The sequence below is a fragment of the Dipodomys merriami genome, unplaced genomic scaffold (assembly GCF_024711535.1).
Source record: "Dipodomys merriami isolate MVZ:Mamm:240054 unplaced genomic scaffold, mDipMer1.0.p SCAF_9, whole genome shotgun sequence".
In the NCBI taxonomy this organism is placed as follows: domain Eukaryota; kingdom Metazoa; phylum Chordata; class Mammalia; order Rodentia; family Heteromyidae; genus Dipodomys; species Dipodomys merriami.
In genome coordinates this window covers 43,369,470-43,391,249 of record NW_027206512.1, presented here as the reverse complement: position 1 = coordinate 43,391,249, position 21,780 = coordinate 43,369,470, and the positions used below count along the sequence as shown (strand labels likewise).

At 40.6% G+C, this 21,780-nt stretch overlaps 1 protein-coding gene across 2 annotated transcripts in view; it reads left to right on the top strand.

Annotated features, from left to right (window-relative positions):
• The window catches only part of Ube2k (ubiquitin conjugating enzyme E2 K), a 52,358-nt gene that overhangs the window by 13,538 nt on the left and 17,040 nt on the right, over positions 1–21,780 (top strand). Inside the window, exons 2-3 of one of the 2 annotated variants that reach the window (XM_070012875.1) lie at positions 13,021–13,114; positions 18,589–18,647. The exons of the other annotated variant lie outside the window; for it this stretch is intronic. Of the exons in view, the coding sequence (XP_069868976.1) occupies positions 13,021–13,114; positions 18,589–18,647 (153 nt within the window). The remainder of the gene's footprint in view (positions 1–13,020; positions 13,115–18,588; positions 18,648–21,780) is intronic. 2 annotated transcript variants of the gene reach the window in all.

Sequence of the window (21,780 nt, the reverse complement as noted above, 5' to 3'; positions counted from 1 at the left end):
TATTAGTGAAAGAGAGAATACACACACATACACATAGACATGCATACATATATATGCACACACACTTTTTTTCAGTCATGGGGCTTGAACTCTGGGCTTGGGCACTGTCCCTCAGCTCTTCAGCTCAAGGCATTCTACCATTTGAACCAGAGCACCACTTCCGGCTTTTTTCTTTTTGCTTATGTGGTGCTGAGGAATCGAACCCAGGGCCTCATGCATGCAAGGCAAGTGCTCTACCACTGAGCCACCTTCCCAGCCCCCTTATATATATATTTAAATGTAAATATGATCTGATTATATGCCTAGTTTGGCCTCATACTGTTTTAGGACAATCATTTGGTAAACCGAGGTTGCATATGCCACAATGACTCTTGTAGCTCTGGAATAGAGTTGAATTAGGGAGTTGAAGATACTGTAAAAGGTGAAGATAATAGAACCCTGTAGATATATTAGAAGAACATCTATTTCCCACAACCATATCCCACTCCCTAACTCCCTAGGTTTGACTTTAGACCTGGGCACACTCTGAGCTTTTTTGCTTAAGGCTAAGGCTCTACCACTTGTGCCATAGCTCCACTTCTGGATTTTTTTGGTGGTTAATTGGAAAGTCTGATGGACTTTCCTGCCCTGTCTTTGAACTGCTATTCTCAGATTTCAGTCTCCAGGACATTTATTTTTTTTCTTTTGCTAATTTCTGAGATCGAGTATGGAGAGCGAGTTTTGAATTATGTGAAACAGCAAGAATTTATCTTTGTCATTTTTAGGCTTTTTTCTCCCTTTGCTGGTCCTGGAGTTTGAACTTAGGACCTGGGCACTGTACTTGAGTGTCTCTGTGTTCAAGTTTAGGGTTCTACACTTGAGTTACAGTACCATTTCCGGCTTTTTCTCTTTTTTGGGGGGGGGGAGGGTCCGGTCATGGGGACTGAACTCTGGGCGTGGGTGCTGTCCCTCAGCTCTTCAACTCAAGGCTAGCGCTCTACCACTTGAGCCACAGCGCCATTTCTGGCTTTTTTCTTTTTGCTTATGTGGTGCTGAGGAATGGAAACCCAGGGCCTCAGGCATGCAAGGCAAGCGCTCTACCACTGAGCCACCTTTCCAGCCCCCCCCCCCCCCCCCGGCTTTTTCTCTTTATGTGGTACTGAGAAATTGAACCCAGGGCTTCAGGCTGCTAGGAAAGCACCCTACCACTAAGCCACATTCCTAGCCCTCATTTTTAGTTTTTTTGTTTTTTGTTTTTGATCCGTCATGGGACTTGAACTCTGGGCCTGGGTGCTGTCCCTGAGGCTCTTCAGCTCAAGGTGATTGCTCTACCACTTGAGCCACAGTGCCACGTCTGGTTTTCTGGTGGTTAATTGGAGAAAAGAGTCTCACAGACTTTCCTACCTGGGCTGGCTTTGAACTGTGATCCTTAGATCTCAGCCTTTTGAGTAGCTTTGATTACAGGCATGAGCCATTTGCACCCTGCTCATTTTTAGATTTTAAAGTTAGGGAAGTATAAGTGGTTAACTATGTGAGACTGGAGAACTTAGGAGAAATTGTTTTAGAAAAAGAAGGATTCTGTGGTGAAGTGTTTTTTTTTTTTTGTTTGTTTTTGTTTCTTGTTCTCTGGTCCCCTTGTACATTTTGAAGTTGGCCTGAGAGGAACCAACAGAAGACTTAAGAGTGAGCTATTAATTATATTAAGAAAATCTGTAGTTTGTGTACTTGATGTTATTGAAGCCAAGAGAAGCAAAGTAGTCCATGTTATGCTGTGGAAAGTGGAAAATAATTATTGTTGATCATCTTTATCCTTGACAAGAATGTTCTTAATTGGAACAGAGTGTTAAAATTTTGGACTTAGGGTTACCCATAGCTCATAACTGTAATGCTAGCTACCCGAAGCTGATATCTGAGGATCACAGTTCCAAGCCAGCTGTGGACAAATCTGTGAGACTCTTAATGCCACTAAACCAGGAAAAAGCCACAAGTGAAAGAGTGGTGCAATTGGTACTGCACCTGTCTTGACCAAAACAACCAAGCAATAGTACGAAGCCCTGGGTTCAATTCCTACTGTAGTACTGGCACAAGAAAATAAAATACAAAGGGGAAAACTGATTGGGATACATGTATCTATGTGAGAATGTCACAGTGAAACCTCTCTCCTTCCCCAGCCCCTCCCCTTCCTGTTTTTGTTGGTGGATGATAGTGGAAGAGCTTTGTGCAGAATGAAAAATTGGGCTCTAGGGGCTGGGAAGGTGGCTCAGTGGTAGAGTGCTTGCCTTGCATGCATGAGGCCCTGGGTTCGAATCCTCAGCACCACATAAGCAAAAAGAAAAAAAGCCAGAAGTGGCGCTGTGGCTCAAGTGGTAGAGCACTAGACTTGAGGGACAGTGCCCAGGCCCAGAGTTGAGGCCCCATGACTGGACCCAAAAAAGTTTAAAAAAAAAAAAAAAAGAAAAATTGGGCTCTGGATGTGCTCATGCCTGTAATATTAACTGCTGAGGATCGCAGTTCAAAGCTAGCCTGTGCAGGAAAGAGGAAAGTCCATGAAACTCTTTAGCTCCAGTTAACCACCAGAAAACCAGAAGTGGCACTGTGGCTCAAAGTAGTAGTGTGCTATTTTTGAGTGCAGGCTCAAGGGCAGCTCCCAAGCCCTGAGTTCAGCCCCCATGACCGACAAAAAATCCCCCAAAATCCGAACCACTAAAAAGCCAGAAGTGGAACTGTGGCTCAAATGGTATAGTGTCAGCCTTGAGTGAAAAAGCCTAAGAACCATTGCCCAGTACCTGTACTCCCTCACAAACAAAAAGTGATTGGCATGGTTGCTTGGGGAATTAAAGTGGCAAATAGGTTAACTCTGTTAAGGAGTTTTACTTTAGTAGGAAAGCCGAGAAGAGAGCCCATAGCTGGAGAACACTGGGTTTGGGGAGGGGGGGGGGTGGTCTTTAAGAAAACTTTGGTAGGTATTAGGGCGTTAGTGTGTTGATGGGCAAGTGATACTGACTATGCTAGAGGGTAATTATAAAGTCCTTTTTTAAAAAAATAGCCCCCCCCCCCACTATTGTCAGGAAAGGTGCAAAGTCCTTGAATAGAGGGGGAATGGTATTTGTAGCATCAGTGGAGGAATTAATCTTTAATAGGAACAAGTTACTTAGGGTAGTGTTAAACTTCCATTTGGGATTTGTGGTCTTCACTTAACATGAGACCAATTAATGATGGTTGTGTGTTTTCCTCTAGCTTTGGTGCTTGAGGCCAATACAGGAAGGTTTTTTTTTGTTTTGTTTTGTTTTTTTAGTTAATTGAGAAGTGAATTTAACTAGCTTTGGGGCTTTGTGTACCATGAAGGAAGAAACATCAGGGTTATATATTGCAAGAGGATGAGTGTAACAAATGTCTCTGGAATCTAAACTGAATAACAAGGGAAGTGAGGACATTAGAAATGGTTGATAATGAGAGATGGGTGACATTGGGACTTGACAGTTCTGAATCTTGGGTTTGGGGTACTTGAACTTCAAGGAAATTAGGAATCTGGAGATCTGGGATATTTGAAATCATTTTTTGGGAAGGTATAGTTTTAGATGATGACAAAATAAGGTAATGAAAGTTTACAGTTTATAAATACCAGGAATATAAGATAATTCTTTTCTGTGAAAATTTAGAAAAATGGACATAGTTGATGAAAGTAAGCAACAGTTAATCATCAACCACTTTTTAAAAAAAATTATTGTAAAGATGCTGTACAAGAGATGAGATTTTTTTTTTTTTCTGGTTGCAGGCCCTGAACTCTGGGCCTGGGCGCTGTCCCTCAGCTCTTCAGCTCAAGGCTAGCACTCTACCACTTGAGCCACAAAGCCACTTCTGGCTTTTTCTGCTTATATGGTGCTGAGGAATTGAACCCAGGGCCTCATGCATGGAAGGCAAGCATTCTACCACTGAGCCAGCCCCCTCCCCCCATATTTTTTTGGTTGGTCATGGGTCTTGAACTCTGGGCCTGGATGCTGTCCCTGAGTTCTTCAGCTCAAGGCTAGCACTCTACCACTTGAGCCATAGCCCCACTTGCCCCGCTTTTAGCTTTTTCTGTTTATGTGGTGTTGAGGAATTGAACCCAGGGCCTCATGCATGTGAGGCAAGCACTGTACCACTGAGCCACCTTCCCAGATTCCCCCCCCTCTTTTTTTTTTGGTGCTGGTTCTGGAGTTCAGAAGTTCTAGAACTAGGCTGGCTTCTGATCTCAGCCTCCTCAGTAGCTAGGATTGCAAGCAAGTCACCACAGCACCTGGTTATTTTTGTGTGGTCTAGGGCTTGAATTCAGGGCCCAGTCTCTATGTCTTAGGTTTTCACTCAAAGCTGGAGCTCTGTCCCTTGAGCCACAGCTCCACTTTCACTTTTTTGGTAGTTAATTGGAGATAACAATTCTAATGAAGCCGGGTACCCGTGGCTCACACCTATAATCCTAGCTACTCAGGAGGCTGAGATCTGAGGATCACGGTTCAAAGCCAGCCCGGGCAGGAAAATCTGTGAGACTCTTATCTCCAATAAACCACTAGAAAAACCAGAAGTGGTGCTGTGGCTTACGTGGTAGAATGCTCACCTTGAGCTGAAGAGCACAGGGACAGTGCCCAAGCCCAGAGTTCAAGCCCCACGAATGACCAAAAAAAAAAAAAAAAAAAAGTTCTAATGAAGCTGAATGCCAATGGCTCACTGGAACTTTGATGAACTTCATGCATCCAAATGGGTATAATCAATACTGAAAAGCATTTTATGATGCCAGTATGTATAAAATCTGTTTAGTGTCACTTGTCATAGGAGTGTGATGAAAGATTTAAGCATATCTATTTTTTTCTTTTTTTTTTTTTGCCAGTCCTGGGCCTTGAAGTCTGGGCTGGGCACTGTCCTTGAACTTCTTTTGTTCAAGGCTAGCATTCCACCACTTGAGCCATAGCACCACTTCCAGCTTTTTCTGTATATGCGGTACTGAGGAATTGAACCCAGGGCTTCATGCGTAAGAGGCAAGTCCTCTACCACTAAGCCACATTCCCAGCCCACATCTCTGCTTTTATTTTATCCAGCCAGTTCTGGGGCTTGAACTCAGGGCCTGGACACTGCCCCCGAGCTTGTTTTGCTCAAAGCTAGCACTCTACTATTTGAGCCACAGCACCACTTCTGGCTTTTTCTATTTATGTGGTACTGAGAAATTGAACCCAGGGCTTCAGGGCTTTATGTATGCCAGGTCAGCATTCTGCCACTAAGCCCCATTCCCAGCCCTTATTTTATTTTTTTAAAATACTAGTCCTGGGGCTTCAACTCAGAGCCTAGGCACTGTCCCTGAGCTTTTTTTGTTCAAGACAGTGTTTTATAACTTAAGCCACAGTTCCACTTCCAACTTTTTGCTGGTTTATTGGAGATAAAAGTCACAGACTTTTTCTGTCAAGGGTTTTGAACCCTGATCCTCAGATCTCAGCCTCTTGACTAGGTAGGAACAAGGTATGAGCCACTGGTGCTCTGCCAGATTAATTTGATTAAGAATTTAAAGCAAATAAACACATGTCAAACTAAAATTTAATTTTTGATCTTACAGTGTTTATAAAATTTCTGAGAGTAGTGGTTTGTCTTTGTGTGTGTATACATTCTCATACTGGGTATTGAACTAGGGCCTCATGTCTCACTTGGCTTTTTCTGATCAAAGCTAGCACTCTACCACTTGCTTCACTTTCCTTCATAGTCTGCTTCAGATGCTGATTCTCAGATCTCAGTCTCCTGAGTAGCTAAGGTTAGAGAGGTGAGCCAGTGGTGTCCAGCTACATTATTGTAAAATTTCAGAGCTTTTGTGTTGCAAAACTAGATCTGTACAACACCCCAGAGATTGGCAGGTTTCACTGACTACTATAGATACTTTATTTAAATAGAATCATGCAAATATTAGAGAGAGCTAGGATATATATATATATATATATATATATATATATATATATATATATATATATATATATATATATAGCCAGTCCTAGGGCTTTTGAACTTAGGGTTTGAGCACTGTCCCTAGTCTTTTTGCTTGGGGTTAGCAATCTTTTTTTTTTTTTTTTTTGGTTGTGGGGCTTGAACTCTGGGCCTGAACACTATTCCTCAGCTCTTCAGCTCAAGGTGAATGCTCTACCACTTGAACTACAATGCCACTTCCGGTTTTCTGGTGGTTTATTGGAGAGAAGAGTTTCACGACTTTCCTGCCCGGGCTGGCTTCGAGCCTCGATCCTCAGATCTCAGCCTCCTAAGTAGCTAGGATTACAGGCATGAGTCACTGGCGCCTGGCCAGGGGTTAGCAATCTTACCACTTGAGCCACTGCGTCACTTCCAGCTTTTTCTGTGTATGTAGCACTGAGAAATCAAATTCAGGGCTTCATGCATAGTAGGCAAGCACTCTTACCACTAAGCCACATTCCCAGCCCTCATGCAGTATTTTTATTTTTTACTATTAACATAATGTCCTCAAGGCTCACCTGTATTTGTCATCTTTTCTTTTTGCCATATTTTGTTCATTTATTTAGCTGTCAGTGGATACTTGGATTGCTCTATCTTTCAGCTATTGTGAATAGACAATTATCTCTTAGACATTGTTTTAATTGTTTTGAGTATACTCTCAAGTGGAATTTCTGGATCATATAATTCTGTTTTCATTCCTTTGATGAACCATCATGTTTTACATAGTGGTCACATCATTTTACATCTCTGTGAGCAGCATACAAAAGTGCCATTTACTTTGCTAACATTGATATTTTCATACTTTTTGATAATGGACATCCTTGTGGTGGGAGATAATTTTTTTTTTCCCTGGTCCTGGGCTTGAACTCAGGTCCTGGCTACTGTCCCTGAGCACTCTACCACTTGAGCCACAGTGCGACTTCCAGCCTTTTTTGCTAGAGACAGACTTTCCTGCCTGGGCTGGCTTCAAACCCTGATCCTCAGCTAGGATTACAGGTGTAAGCCACTTGCACCCAGCTTCATTTTGTAGTTTTTTTTTTTGTTTTTGTTAGTCTTGGGGCTTGAACCTCAGAGCCTGGGTTTTGTATCTGAGCTCTTTTGCTCAAAGCTGAGAGCTCTACCACTTTGAGCCACAGTGCCACTTCAGGTTTTCTGAGTCTCATGGACGTTCCTGCCTGGGCTGACTTTGAACCATGAGCCTTAGAGCTCAGCTTCCAGAGTGGCTAGGATTACAGACATAGGAGCCACAAGTGCATGACCATTTTGTGATTTTGATTAACATTTTCCTAATAATCAGTGATGCAGTAATATTGAATATCTTTTCACATTGTTTGTTGGTCATTTGTGTATCATAGAGAAATATTTATTATATATTTAACTTATATTACTTATGTAATAGGTAATATGTGCATAGTTTATCTGTTTTAACTCAGGGTTGCTGAACAACTTCTAGGCAGGCACCATACTTGGGAAATATTCCTGTAGCCCCTAAATTGGTTTTTGTTGTTACTAGGTTTTAAGGTTTTATTTTTATTTATTTTCTTTTGTCAGTTGTGGGTTTTAAACTCTGAGTCTCTGAGCTGTCAGTCAGCTCTTCAGCTAACTCTACCACTTGAGCCACAGCACCACTTCCGATTTTCTGGTGGTTAACTGGAGATAAGAGTCTCACAGACTTTCCTGCTCAGGCTGGCTTTGAACCGTGATCCTCAGATCTCAGCCTTCTGAGTAGAATTACAGGCATGAGCCACTGGCACCCAGCTTAGGTTTTGTTTTGTAGATATTCCTTATCACATACACATTTTCCCTCATTCTGTAGATTGCATTTTGTGTTGTGTCCTTTGATCTCCAGGACCAATTTCATTTTATTATGGTCAGTCTTGAGGCTTGAACTCATGGCCTAGGTGGTATGTCTTTGCTTTTTTTGCTCAAGGCTAACATTCTACCACAGCTCCACTGCTAGGTTTTTCGTGTTTAATTGGAGATGAATTTCATGGTTTTTCCTGCCTAGGCTAGCTTCCAGCTGCAATCCTCAGATCTCAGCCTCCTGAGTAGCTAAGATTATAAGCATGAGCAACGGTGCCTAGCCTTGTTGGGTTTGTTTTTTTGGGGGGGGTATTGGGATCAAACCCAGGAAGTTACACTTGCCTTACTAGAGAAGCACTTTGCTACTGAGCTATATATCCTTCCTTCAAACTATGTTTTTCTGCTTAAAGTTTTTCCCGGCTCTCTCTCTCTCTCTCTCTCTCTCTCCTCTCTCTCTCTCTCTCTCTGTCATGGAGCTTGAACTCAGGGCCTGGGTACTGTCATTATACTCTTTTGCTCAAGGCTAGCTAATGTTCTACCACTTTGAGCTGTAGTGCCACTTCCAATTTTCTAGTAGTTAATTGGACATGAGTCTCATGGACCTTCCTCCCTGGGTGGCCTTGAAAAGTGACCCTCAGCCCTTAACCTTCTGAGTTTGCTAAGGTTACAGGGATGAACCACCAGCTTTACTTGGGTCTTAAAAATTTTTTGGGGGGGAGGGGAGGCTGAGAAGGTGGCTTAGTAGTAGAGCGCTTGTCTTGCATGTATGAGGCCCTGGCTTCGATTCCTCGGCACCACATATGCAGAAAAAGCCAGAAGTGGCGCTGTGGCTCAAGTGGTAGAGTGCTAGCCTTCATCTGAAGATCTGAGGGACAGCGCCCAGGCCCAGAGTTCAGGCCCCATGACCGACCAAAAAAAAAAAGTTATTTCTGTATCTTACTATATTCATTTGTTTATTTATTGTGCTGGTGCTGGAGCTTGCACTCAGGACCTTGTGTTTCTTACCTGGCATTTTTATTCTAGGCTGATGCTATATAACACTTGAGCTACAATTCCACTTTTGTCTTTTTGCTAGTTAGTTGGAGATAAGTCTCTCAGTTCACTTTCTTGTACGTAATAGACCTTAGTATTACTCAAAATAATTTTGGAGATTTTTTTTCTCAGAATTGACCTTGGAATATATTGGAATTGTTCTTTTATTTTTTAGTATATTGGAGATTGAAGCTCTGGGTCTTCCTGTGTGCTAATAAGCACACACTGAATATACTCTATATCTGATTTTTTATTGTTCATAAAGGTGATGTACGAAGGGGTTACAATTATGTATGTCAGGTAAAGAACATTTTTTTTTTGACAATGTCACTCCTTCCCTCCCAGCTCTTCCCTCCCATTCTCACTCACAAAGTTGTAAAGGTTCATTTTCCTCAGTGTCTAGTAAGTACCACTTCTGAGGTTGTTCACACTCTGTCCCTCCATTTCTGTGCTTCCCCTTACCCTCCCAATGACAGATAGATGAATAAGCAAGACAAAAAGAAAATAAAAATATCAATGGAAAAATACTCTTATTTCTATTTCCTTGAGTTCATTTTGATAAACATTATTTTATATGATCAGAGGCACATAGGCATTGGGCCTTTGTGTTCCTGTCCTTAGAGTATCCTCCTTTGGTCTCACTGTGTGTGACTAGATTCCTGTCTTTCCTGTATTATAAGTGGTTTTTGATCCAGGTGAACAACAGGAAAAAAGGAGATGTCTTCCTGTGCTGTTGAACTGGTTTATTAAAAAAAAAAAACTAACTTTGTAGCTATATCCTCATAGAAGTTTTTTTTTTTTTTTTTTTTGTGAAAATACTGTACAGAAGGGTTACAATTACGTAGGCAAGGTAATGAGTACATTTAATGCCACACGGAGCTCCGATGGCTCTCATGCCTGTAATCTTCACTACTGAGGAAGCTGAGATCTGAAGCAGGAAAACTCCTAAGACTCTTTATCTCCAATAAGTTTACTCAGTAAAAAAAGCTGGAAGTGGTGCTATGGCTCAAGTAGCCTTGAGCACAAAGAGGCTCAGGGACAGCACTCAGGCCCAGAGTTTAACCCCCAGGACTGGCAAAAAAAAAAAAAAAAAAAAGAATAAAAATTGTAATGCCACAATAGCACAGTTGTTCAAGGTTTTCCCCAAAAGCCTATTTGGTTATTACAATCATTAAAATGAATAACACATTGTTACTTACTTATGTCAAGAAAATAAGAAATAAATTTGATAAAATACAGCTTTGAAATGTTTTTTAAAAATTTACATTGAGGGCTGGGAAGGTGGCTCAGTGGTAGAGCACTTGCCTTGCATGCATGAGGTCCTGGGTTTGATTCCTCAGCACCACATAAGTAAAAAAAAAAGAGCTGTAAGTGGCACTGTGGCTCAAGTGGTAGAGTGCTAGCCTTGAGCTGAAGAGCTGAGGGACAGTGCCTAGGCCCAGAGTTCAGGTCCACGACCAGACCCCCCCCCAAAAAAAAAAAATTTTTTTTTTTACATTGTCATTATCTTGCCCATGTAATTGTAACCCCTGTGTATGGTATTTTCACAATAAAAAAATTTACATTGATAATGCAGTGGGTAATCAACTTCTGTTTAAGAGACATTTAATTTTGAGACAGTTACTCACATAGTAATAAACTTGAGATCTTGATGTTAGGTGGCATAGCTGGGTTAATAATACAAGCAAGTGACAGAAATAGAATTCAGCTCACATCTGTTTGATTCCACAGGCTGTACCTTTTCTAAAACTCACCTTTTCCATTTTCCATGACTTACGTTTCTGAGACTTTATGCTAGGTTTTGTCAGTAGAGGTATTTGTTTTACGTTGCAAATACTTGTTAAATCAAAATAGTGAGGTGAAAGGATAATTGCTACTTGATCAAAAATTGAGCTGTGCAGAACCACCCTATATTTAACTTGATTTTTTCTTTTTCTTTTTAGTATTAGAGGCTCTACTGTAGACAATGTATAGCATGTGTTTATAATATCATTCATCATGATGGTAGTACTTTCTTGATACTTTTTTTTTTTTTTTTGTCAGTTTTGAAGCTTAAACACAGGGCCTGAGGCTGTCCTGAGCTGCTAGGTTTTTTTGTTTTTCTTTTGTTTTTTCAAGGCTAGTGGTGACTCTCCTTAGTACTCCTATTCCACTTATGGTTTTCTGGTGGCTAATTGGAAGTAAGAGTCCTACGGCCTTTCCTGCCCTGGCTGGCTTTGCACTGGGATCCTCAAATCTCAGCCTTCTGAGTAGCTAGGATTATAAGCATGAGCTAGCTTTTTTCTGTAAACTTTTTATATGTACACAAAGGATGGTTTTTCAGTGGAGGGAAAGTTGTATTTGGTGATGATATGTGGACAGAAATAAGGACAGACGGATCAAAATAGTTTAGCATTTTACTAACCATAGAATTGGGATTATGCCAGAAAGCAGCCTTTCTAATCTTCATTGTTGTCTCTTTCCCAAAACTTTCTCAAAAGAGATCTTGTAGTACTCTTAACATTTTAGTACTATTTACTTTCAATTTACAGTGGAGATTATGGTAGCTGTAGAGATCTTTTTTTTTTTTTAATTTTATTTTATTTTATTTGAGAACATACTGTACAGAGGGGTTACAATTACATTGGCATGATAATGCATACATTTCTTACCAAGCATTGCAGCCTCCTCCTTTGTTTACCCTTCACCTCCCTTCCCAGCCTCCCCCCTCCCCCCCATAGCTGTAGAGATCTTTGAAAGCATTGATGAAGATATGCAAGATCTAATAATTATTTTATTTAGAAATCTTAATATTTTTATTTTTATATGCAGTGGACAAAGTATTTTTGTATTTTTACTTTTTTAAAAGTTTTTTGGTTGTGAGGCTTGAACTCGAGACCCAGGTGTTGTTCCTGAGCTCTTCTGCACAAGACTAACAATCTGCCACTTTTTGGGCCACAATACCACTTCTGGTTTTATGGTAGTTATTTGTAGATAGGAGTCTTAAGGTCTTTTCTGCCTGGGCTGGCTTCCAATGTGATTCTCAGATCCTAGCCTCTTGAGTAGCTAGGATTACAAGTGTACCTCCCTATCTAGCCCCTTTTGTGTTGGTTATTGCTGTATTTTTTTTGTAATTTTTAAAATTATTATTATAAAGTTGATGTACAGAGAGATTACAGTTACATGAGTCAAGTAAAGAGTACATTTCTTTTTGGACAATTTCACCCCTTCTCTTGCTCTCCCAGTTTTTCCCTCCTGTCCCCACCCACAAGTTGTATAATTCATTTTCAATGTAGTGTCTACTGGGTATCACTTGTGCATTTGTTCAGCTTTTGTCCCTCCATTTCTGTGCTTCCCCTTATCTTCCCAAAGACATATAAATTATGTTGGTTATTTTTGAGGTATGATCTTCATTTATGTCTGTGTGGCCTGGGCTGTAATTGTATCTCCCGTTTCTAGGGATGACAAGCATATACTACTGTGTCTAGTTAGTCCTTTGTTGAAAATCCATACACTTCCAGAACTGGCCTCATACCACAATTTTCTGAGAACTTCTATGTCTTGCCCTAAGTGGCTTTTTTTGGTTGGTCGTGATCCTTGAACCTTGGGCTCTGCCCCTGAGCTTTTGTACTCAAGGCTAGTGCTCTACAACTTTGAGCCACAGCTCTACTTCCAGTTTTCTGGTGGTTAAGTGGAGATCAGAGTCTGACAGACTTGGAAGCCCCGCAGACCTAGCTGCTAAGTGGTTTTTTAATAACTAAAATTTCCTGATGGTGTGGACAGAACTCCAAAGAGTCTGGTAATAAAATATTTTAATGGCCAGCTTCACTGGAGTATATCTATTACTTTGCATCTAATATACATAGAGTCAAACATAAAGTAAGTTCTCTACTATTTCTCTATTAACAGTCTGGTAAAGTTTGGCTGAAGGCATCTCAAGTGTTGAGTTGCCTGCCTATGCTAGTGTGAGGCACTAAGTTCAAACCCCAGAGCCAGAAAAATTTCTTTAAAAATAAAATTTTTCTGTAGAGCCAACAAACCATTGTAGTGTTGTTCAAAGTGGGATTCTTTTATGAAAAAAAATCAAAGCTAAAATTTCTTCTTAATTTTAAATACTAAAACTTGGCTAATTTAATTTTAGTACAGCAGATAAAAAACATGAAAAAGGGGTTTCAAATTTTTTATAGATATTTTAAAACAAGCTTTTTTCTTGTTGATATAACTAACATTTATTTTCTGTTTATTTTTAAGACGAGCAAAAATCAAATTAAAGTAGATCTTGTAGATGAGAATTTTACAGAATTAAGAGGAGAAATAGCAGGACCTCCAGACACACCATATGAAGGCAAGTACTTTTTTTCTGTATCAAAATATTGTGCGTATTAGAAATTATCTAAAACATCAAATCAAAATAATCTTGAGCATCTATAAAATACATGAAAGATGACTTCATTTGGCTTAGAATGTACTGTAGTTTTTAAAAACGAATACATTAGGACACCTAGACTGAACTAATTTTTCTTACTGAATTTTAGCTATTATATTTTCTTTCCCCAAAATAGATTTAGTAGAACCAAGTTACAGGTCATGTCATATAGGTTAAAATTTAATAATACAAAACATAGAATGTTGTCTCTTAATTTTAATAGACTGTAGATTCAGTTTCCTTCATATGGTATTTATAACCAATCTTTCCTTAAATTTGACTAATGCTTTTATTTTAGAAGCACCTCTCCCTTGTTTGTCCTGTAGCGTTTCGTTTGCTAATATATTCACACAGATGTAGCCTAAATACTTTATTTAAGAAAGTTTTAAGTGGTCATTTTAAGATGTATAGAAAAGGAGATAATCTGCTGAATTTCATTTTCACAAATTGAGTTTCTAGCTACTTTAAACTATGGAATTGGTTACAGGAAGCAACTTTATCTTCATTTAATTTATTAGGCAAAGCTTCATAAATATTGTAAATTTTGTGTTATAGGTAAACAAAAGTTCCTTGCATATACGTATACAAATATTTTCTTAATAGAAAGCATATAGCAAAATATGTGGTAGCTCTTATTTGCATAAGCCTTATATTCATTTTCTTGCTCAGTTTTTACAATAAGTTTTGAGGTAAGTACAGTTATCAGTATAGATGAAGCAACTTAACTTCATAGAAATTAAATAATTTGCCTAAGGTTGGGACGTTGAAGTGACAGAGCTAGGATTTGATTAATAACCTTTGACTTCAAGGCCTATGCTTTTAATCATTTTCTGTTTTTATGTAAATCAGGATTGACTGAAGTTTAGCGCTCCTGGGTATTTATGACTACTTTGAATGTGGGTAGACTACTTTGAATATGGGTGGTTTTTTTTTGGTTTTGTTTTGTTTTGTCCAGTCCTGGGACTTGAACCCACCTGGGCGCACTGTCTCTGAGCTTCTCTTGTTCAAGGCTAGCACTCTTATCACTTGAACCACAGCACTACTTCTGCCTTTTTTATGTGGTACTAAGGAATCAAACCCAGGGCTTCATTCATGCTAGGCAAGCACTCTACCACTAAGACACATTCCCAGCCCTGATTTCTGTAATTTTTTTTTTTGGGGTCCAGTCATGGGGCCTGAACTCTGGGCCTGGGCACTATCCCTCAGCTCTTCAGCTCAAGGCTAGCGCTCTACCACTTGAGCCACAGCGCTACTTCCGGCTTTTTTCTTTTTGCTTATGTGGTGCTGAGGAATCGAACCCAGGGCCTCAGGCATGCAAGGCAAGCGCTCTACCACTGAGCCACCTTCCCAGCCCATTTTTTTTTTCTTTTTATTTCTTTTTTTTGGTCCTGTCGTGGGGCCTGAACTCTGGGCCTGGGTGCTGTCCCTTAGCTCTTCAGCTCAAGGCTAGCGCTCTACCACTTGAGCCACAGCGCTACTTCCGGCTTTTTTCTTTCTGCTTATGTGGTGCTGAGGAATCGAACCCAGGGCCTCAGGCATGCAAGGCAAGTGCTCTACCACTGAGCCATCTTCCCAGTCCCATTTTTTTTTTTCTTTTTATCCCCAGTCTTAGGGTTAGAACTTAGGGCCTGGGCACTGCCCCTGAGCTTCTTTCACTTAAGGCTATACCATGTGAGCCTCAGTGTCACCTCTAACTTGTTCTGTTTATGTGGTACTGAGGAATAAACCCAGGGCTTTATGCGTGTTAGGCAAGTTCTCTGCCACTAAGCCATATTCTAAGGTCTCCATAATTCCAACATAATTTTTACCAAAGAAATCATTTTTTGGGGGGGGGGGTCCGGTTGTGGGGCCTGGGCCTGGGCGCTGTCCCTCAGCTCTTCAGCTCAAGGCCAGCGCTCTACCACTTGAGCCACAGCGCCACTTCCGGCTTTTTTCTTTTTGCTTATGTGGTGCTGAGGAATCGAACCCAGGGCCTCAGGCTTGCAGGCTTGCATGGCAAGCGCTCTACCACTGAGCCACCTTCCCAGCCCCATGAAATCATTTTTTTTTTTTTTTTTTTTTGGTGCCAGTCCTGAGGCTTGAACTCTGGGCCTGGGTGCTGTCCCTGAGTCTCTTTGCACTCAAGGCTAGTGCTTTACCATTTGAGCCATAGCACTATTTCCAGCCTTTTCTGAGTAGTTTATTGGAGATGAGCAAGTCTCGTGGATTTTCCTCTCTGGGCTGGCTTTGAACCATTATCATCAGATCTCGGCCTCCTGGATTGCAGATGTGAGCTACTGGTGTCTGGCTATGTTTTTGTTTTTCTTATTCTTCTTTCTCTCTTTTCTTCCTTCTTTCCTCCTCCCCTCCCCTCCCCTTCTTTCTTTTTTTGTTCCTGTCCTTGGGTTTGAACTCATCCCAGGCACTGTCCCTGAACTTGTTTTTGCTCAAAGCCAGCACTCTATTAGTTGAGGCACAGCTCTTATTTCTAGCTGTTTTGGTGCTTAATTGGAGATGAGATTCATGAACTTCCTATCCAGCTGGCTTCAAACTAAGATCTTCAGATTTTAGCCTTCTGAGTAGGTAGGATTATAGAGGGCTAGGAAAAAAATTTTTTTTTCATATGCTGATCCTAGGGCTTGAACTTAGAAACTGCACACTGTCCTTTGCTTTTTTTGCTTAAGGCTAATGTTTTGCTGGTTAGAGATACAAGTCTCACAGACTTTTCTGTCCAGGCTGGCCTCAATCTACTATCCTCAGAGCTCTGGCTAGCTAAGATTACAGGTGTGAGCTACCACTGCCTGCAGAGTTTAGGAATTTCTAATATTGTAAGCTATTCATTTATTCATTGGTGTTAGGTATCAGACTCGGGGTCCTGTGTTAGATAAGTGCTCTGCTACTGTCCCAAGTTTACCTACTTCATTCAGCCTGGGAACCTATTCTTAAAACTGAACATAAGGGTATGTTGATTGTAGTTCTTGCTATTTGGGGGAATGTTTGACAAGGAGAATTTGAACCCCAGGGGTTTAAGGCTAGCCTGGGCCTCATTAGAAAAAGACAGAGCTCCACATGTATTCTCCCCCTCTCCCCATTGTGGTAATGCTGGGGCTTGAACTCATGGCCTGCTGTATCTGAGCTTTTGTGCTCAAGGCACACTCTACAAGTTGAGCCACAGCTCCACTTCCAGCCTATTTGTATTCCCCCTAGCTCCTGACCCCCCAGCCCTACCATTTATTCTGAAAGAGATATTCAATAGTGAAGGCTATTGAATATAATCATAAAAATTCCTTAATTATCCTAATTATTCCTCAAAGCGTAAATATTTTGTAGTGAAAGCTTTATTAAACTTTTATTTTGTATACCTCTACTCTTAAGTGTTTATTAAATATATATGTATATGTATGAACATATACACTTTTAAATTGTGTGTGTGTGTGTACGTGTGTGTGTGTGTGTGTGTGTGTGTGTGTGTGTGTGTGTGTGTGTGTGTGTGTGTGTGTTTCCACTTCTGGCTTTTTGATGGTTAATTGAAGATAAGAGTATCACAGACTTTCTTACCTGGATTGGCTTTGTACTTCGATCCTTAGATTCTCAGCCTCCTGAATAGCTAAGATTATAGATTTGAGCCACTGATGCCCAGTAGTAGTTACCTTCTTTTTTATTTTGATAAATATTTTATATGATCAGAGACTTCAGGCATTGCACTTTTGTGTTCCTTCCCAGTATTTACTTTTTTTTTTTTGGCTTGTACCTGGGACTTGAACTCTGGGTCTGAGTACTGACCCTGAGCTGCTTTTGCTCTACCACTTGAGCCACAGTGCCACTTTGTTTTTGTTTTTGTTTTTGTTTTCCTGTCATGGGGCTTGAACTCTGGGCCTGGGCACTATCCCTCAGCCTTCAGCTCAAGGCGAGCACTCTACCACTTGAGCCACAGTGCCACTTCCAGTTTTCGGAGTAGTGTACTAGAGATAAGAGTCACAGAGTTTCCTGCCTGAGCTGGCTTTGAACCATGATCTTCAGATCTCAGCCTCCTGAGTAGCTACGATTACAGGTCTGAGCCACCAGTGCTTTGCCTTCATATTTACTTTTAACAAATATGAAGTATTTATTTACTTTACTCATTTACTTTTAATATATAAAGCATTCATTTTCTGCAGTTTTATAAGAGGGAACATTTTGTTAATGGGTCATAAAGTCTTAGAATTGAAAGGTTTCATAGAGTTAGGATTCTACTGCAGCCTCCCATTCAGTATAGAGCTTCTTTCCTTGTGTTTACTGAGAAGCAAGTTATCTTTCCCTTTAATAGTCAAGTTACCAGAAGCTGGATAGGCTTTTTATAAATACCTGGTTGGTTGCTGTAGAGAATTTCAAAACAAATGTATTATTGTTTTCTCTTTATATACAGTTTTACTGGTTAAGTCTATTTTGTAAAGGTTTGCATTTTGTTGTACCCTTTGTCGAGAAAGGAAAAATTAATTTTTGTTTTGTTTTATTTTTTGGCTGGTTATGGGGCCTGGGTGCTGTCCCTCAGCTCTTTAGCTCAAGGCTAGCACTCTACCACTTGGGCCACAGCTCCACTTCTGGCTTTTTCTGCTTATGTGGTGCTGAGGAATCGAAGCCAGGGCCTCTACCACTGAGCCACCTTCTCAGCCCCTAGTTTTACTTTCATACTATTATTATTATTAGTTCCTACGTGGGGTTTGCGCTCATAGCCTATGTCCTGTTCCTTAGCTTTTTCTGCTCAAGGGTAATGCCCTACCACTTGAACAGCTCCACTTTCACCTTTCTGGTAGTTAATTGAAGTTAAGATTTGCACAGACCTTCCTGGGCAGGCTTCACAGTGAAATCCTTATATTTCAGCCTCCTAAAATATCTAGGATTCAGTGATTTTTATGCCTGTCTCTTTTTTCATTCTTGGATTTTGTTTTTACATGTTTAACAAATTGTATTAAAGATAACTTAGGACATATGTTGAAAGATTAGGGCTTTTTTTTTAACATGATAGAGAACTAGCAAAAATAAATTGTTGTTCTTAGTTTTAACATTACGTGAATCCTTTGTATGATACCTATCCCTTTATATCTGCTTTTTATTTCTTCGTCTATTTTTTCTTCTCTTATTTAGCAACTTAAAACAGCGTGGACTTGATAAAAAATGGAACCTCTATTCCACTAGTTGTCTTAATAAGATACGTGGCATTTGATTGTAGCTTTGATGTCTTCATGAATAACCCTGTTATTCATTAACTAATGAGTTATATGTATATTTTAGATGGACAATAATGCTTTAGATATTTTTTGTTTTACTTTTAAAATTAACGTAATTGAATATGTAAAAAGATATTTGAAGAATTATCAATATATTTGATTTCATGTTTGAGTTGAGCAACATTATTTGTTCTTACCATTTTTTAGGAGGAAGATACCAACTAGAGATAAAAATACCAGAAACATACCCATTTAATCCCCCAAAGGTATTGTAACCCTATTTTTGTGCATGAACTTTTAAGACATGATATATTTCTTGACTTACCTAATACATACTTTAGAGCTCCTTAACTTTTGCAGCTTTTAAGAATTGTTTACAACTGTGAATAAATTTAATGTGGACAAGTTTCCAGTCAGTGACAAAGGGCTTGCTTCTGAAATCATAATGAAAAGGAAGCTTACTCCAAGGCAACCTGTAATGACTTTATATTGGAAAGTAATGTGCATCTGAAAAAGACTGACATTTCTATAAAACTTAATTAAGAGTGTTGCTGGGCCCTGGTGGCTCATGCCTATAATTCTAGCTACTAAGGAAGCTGAGATCTGAGTATCTTGGTTCAAAGCCAGACCAGGCGGGAAAGTCCATGAGGCTCTTATCTCCAATTAACCATCAGAAAACCAGAAGTGGCACTGTGGCTCAAGTGGTTGAGCGCTTGCCTTTAGCCCAAGACTTCAGGGACAGCACCTAGGCCCAGAGTTCAAGCCCCACAACTGACAAAAACCCACAAAAACTTGAGTGTTAACAGTTTTGAGATGGATTCTTTCCTCAAAAAATATTTGTTTTAAGAAAGAGTGTGTTGATTTTTCTTCATATATTATTTGAAGGCTAGAGATGTAGGTCAGTGGTAGAACACTTTCCTACTTTCTTTTTTTTTTGGGTCTGGTCGTGGGGCCTGAACTCTGGGCCTGGGCGCTGTCCCTCAGCTCTTCAGCTCAAGGCAAGCGCTCTACCACTTGAGCCACAGCGCCACTTTCGGTTTTCTAGTGGTTTATTGGAGATAAGACTCTCACGGACTTTCCTGCTGGAGCTGGCTTTGAGCTGAGATCCTCAGATCTCAGCCTCCTGAGTGGCTAGGATTACAGGCGTGAGCCACCAGCGCTCCGCATCTTGCCTACTTTCTGCAAGTGTATGGGGTCCAACTCTCAACAAAAAGGAGAAAATTGAATATTCTTTGCTTAAGGAATGTGGTTTTGAGACTCATTGTACCTGCTACCAATCATGTTTCCATATTGCCACTCCTATTCATACTTTCAACTGTTCTAAAAATCTTAAGTTTTTTGTTTGATTTTCCCCTCCCTCCCTTTCTCCTCTCCCCTCCCCTCCCCCCTCTCTCCCGTCCTTTCTTTCCCTTTCTTTTTCTTTCTTTCTTTCTTTCTTGTACTAGAACTCTGGGCCTTGGGCCTTCCTGCTCTTTCTTGGCTTTTTTGCTCACTGGCAGTCCACCACTTGAGTTATATGTCATTAAAGTTTCACTTAAAAATGGTTAATTGGCTGGGTGCCAGTGGCTCACTCCTGTAAACATGACTACTCAGGAGGCTGAGATCTGAGGATTGGGTTCAGAGCCAGTCTGGCTAGGCAGGAAAATCTGTGAAACTCTTATCTCCAATTAACTACCAGAAAACCAGAAGTGGTGCTGTGGCTCAAGTGGTAGAGCGCTAACCTTGAGCTGAAGAGTACAGAGATAGGGCCCAGGCCCAGAGTTCAAACCCCATGACCCACCAAAAAAAAAAAAAAGTTATTTGGAGTTATTTCACTTTGAATTATGACTTTAAATTTTAGCCTTCTGAGCACATCAGATTACAGATTCCAGCTTGCCCTCCCCCTTCCTTCTCTCTTTCCCTCTCTAGCCTTCTTCCTGCCGCACTCCCCCCGCAACTACCTGCTTGAAAAGTAGTTTTGATGATCTACTCCATCCCTCCCCTCCCTCTTTTTCTTTTTACCTCCCCTCCAATACATTTTGCTTTAATGCCTTCCACAACTTAATTCCATTTTCTTCTTTACCTTCACCTATCATTTCTACTGAACATAGAGGTCTCCCTTTCAACCTAGATATTTGTTCTTTGTAGGTGATGTTTATTGTTCTCTGCCTTCGTGTTTTCATGAACTTTATGTATTTCGTTTTTGAGTTGGTCCTAGGTTTTTTGGTCAAGGATAATGATAATGCTTTAAAACTTCAGGCACAAGTGGTAGAGCGCTAGCCTTGAGCTGAAGAGCTGAGGGACAGTGCCCAGGCCCAGAGTTCAAGCCCCATGAAAGACACACACCAAAAAAAAAGAAAAGAAAACTTGAGGCACAGCTCTACTTCCTGCTGTATATTTGGTGGTTAATTGGAGATCACAGTCTCTTTGACTATGCTGTGGATTTGCTGTCTTCATATCTTAGCCTCTTAAGTAGCTAGGATTATAGGCATTAGCTGCCTGCACTGGTGTCTCACATGAACTTTACAAACCCTTTTTAAATGTTGGATTTCTTTTGAGGTCTGGTGAAGAACCAGTTTACAAAGTTGAACCTGTAAAATGTGTCTTGTCTGTTCCTTCTCTATCATTTATATAATACCAGTTAATATTATTTTCAGCATAGCTTTTGTTGTTGTTGTTGGGCATGGGGCTTGGAACTATGGGCCTGGGTGCTGTCCCTGAGCTCTTTAGCTCAAAGCGAGCACTCTTCCACTTGAGCCACAGCTCCACTTCTGGGTCTGTTATTCTGTTGATTGTGTATGTTCATTTTCTGATAAAAACTAACTTATTATAAAATATACAGGATAAAATACTAATAACCTTTTTTTTTGGGGGGGGGTCTGTCGTGGGGCTTGACCTCTGGGCCTGGACACTGTCCTTAAGCTCTTCATCAAGGCAAGCGCTCTACCACTTGAGCCACTTCCACTTCCGGTTTTCTGGTAGTTAATTGATGATAAGAGGCTCATGGACTTTCCTGCCAGGGTTGGCTTTGAAACATGATCCTCAGATCTCAGCCTCCTGAGTAGCTAGAATTACAGGCATGAGCCCCCAGCACTCAGCAAAAAACTTACAATCTTCTTTTTTTTTTTTTTTTTTTTTGGTCGGCTGTGGGGGCTTGAATTCTGGGTCTGGCCCTGTCCCTCAGCTCTTCAGCTCAAGGCCAGCGCTCTACCACTTGAGCTACATCGCCACTTCCGGTTTTCTGGTGGTTTATTGGAGATAGGAATCTCACGGTCTCTCCTGCCCGGGCTGGCTTTGAACCTCGTTCCTCAGATCTCAGCCTCCTGAGTAGCTAGGATTACAGGCGTGAGCCACCAGCGCCCGGCAAAACTTAGAATCTTAAGGACATTTTAGGTACATGGGTTAACAAATATACATTTT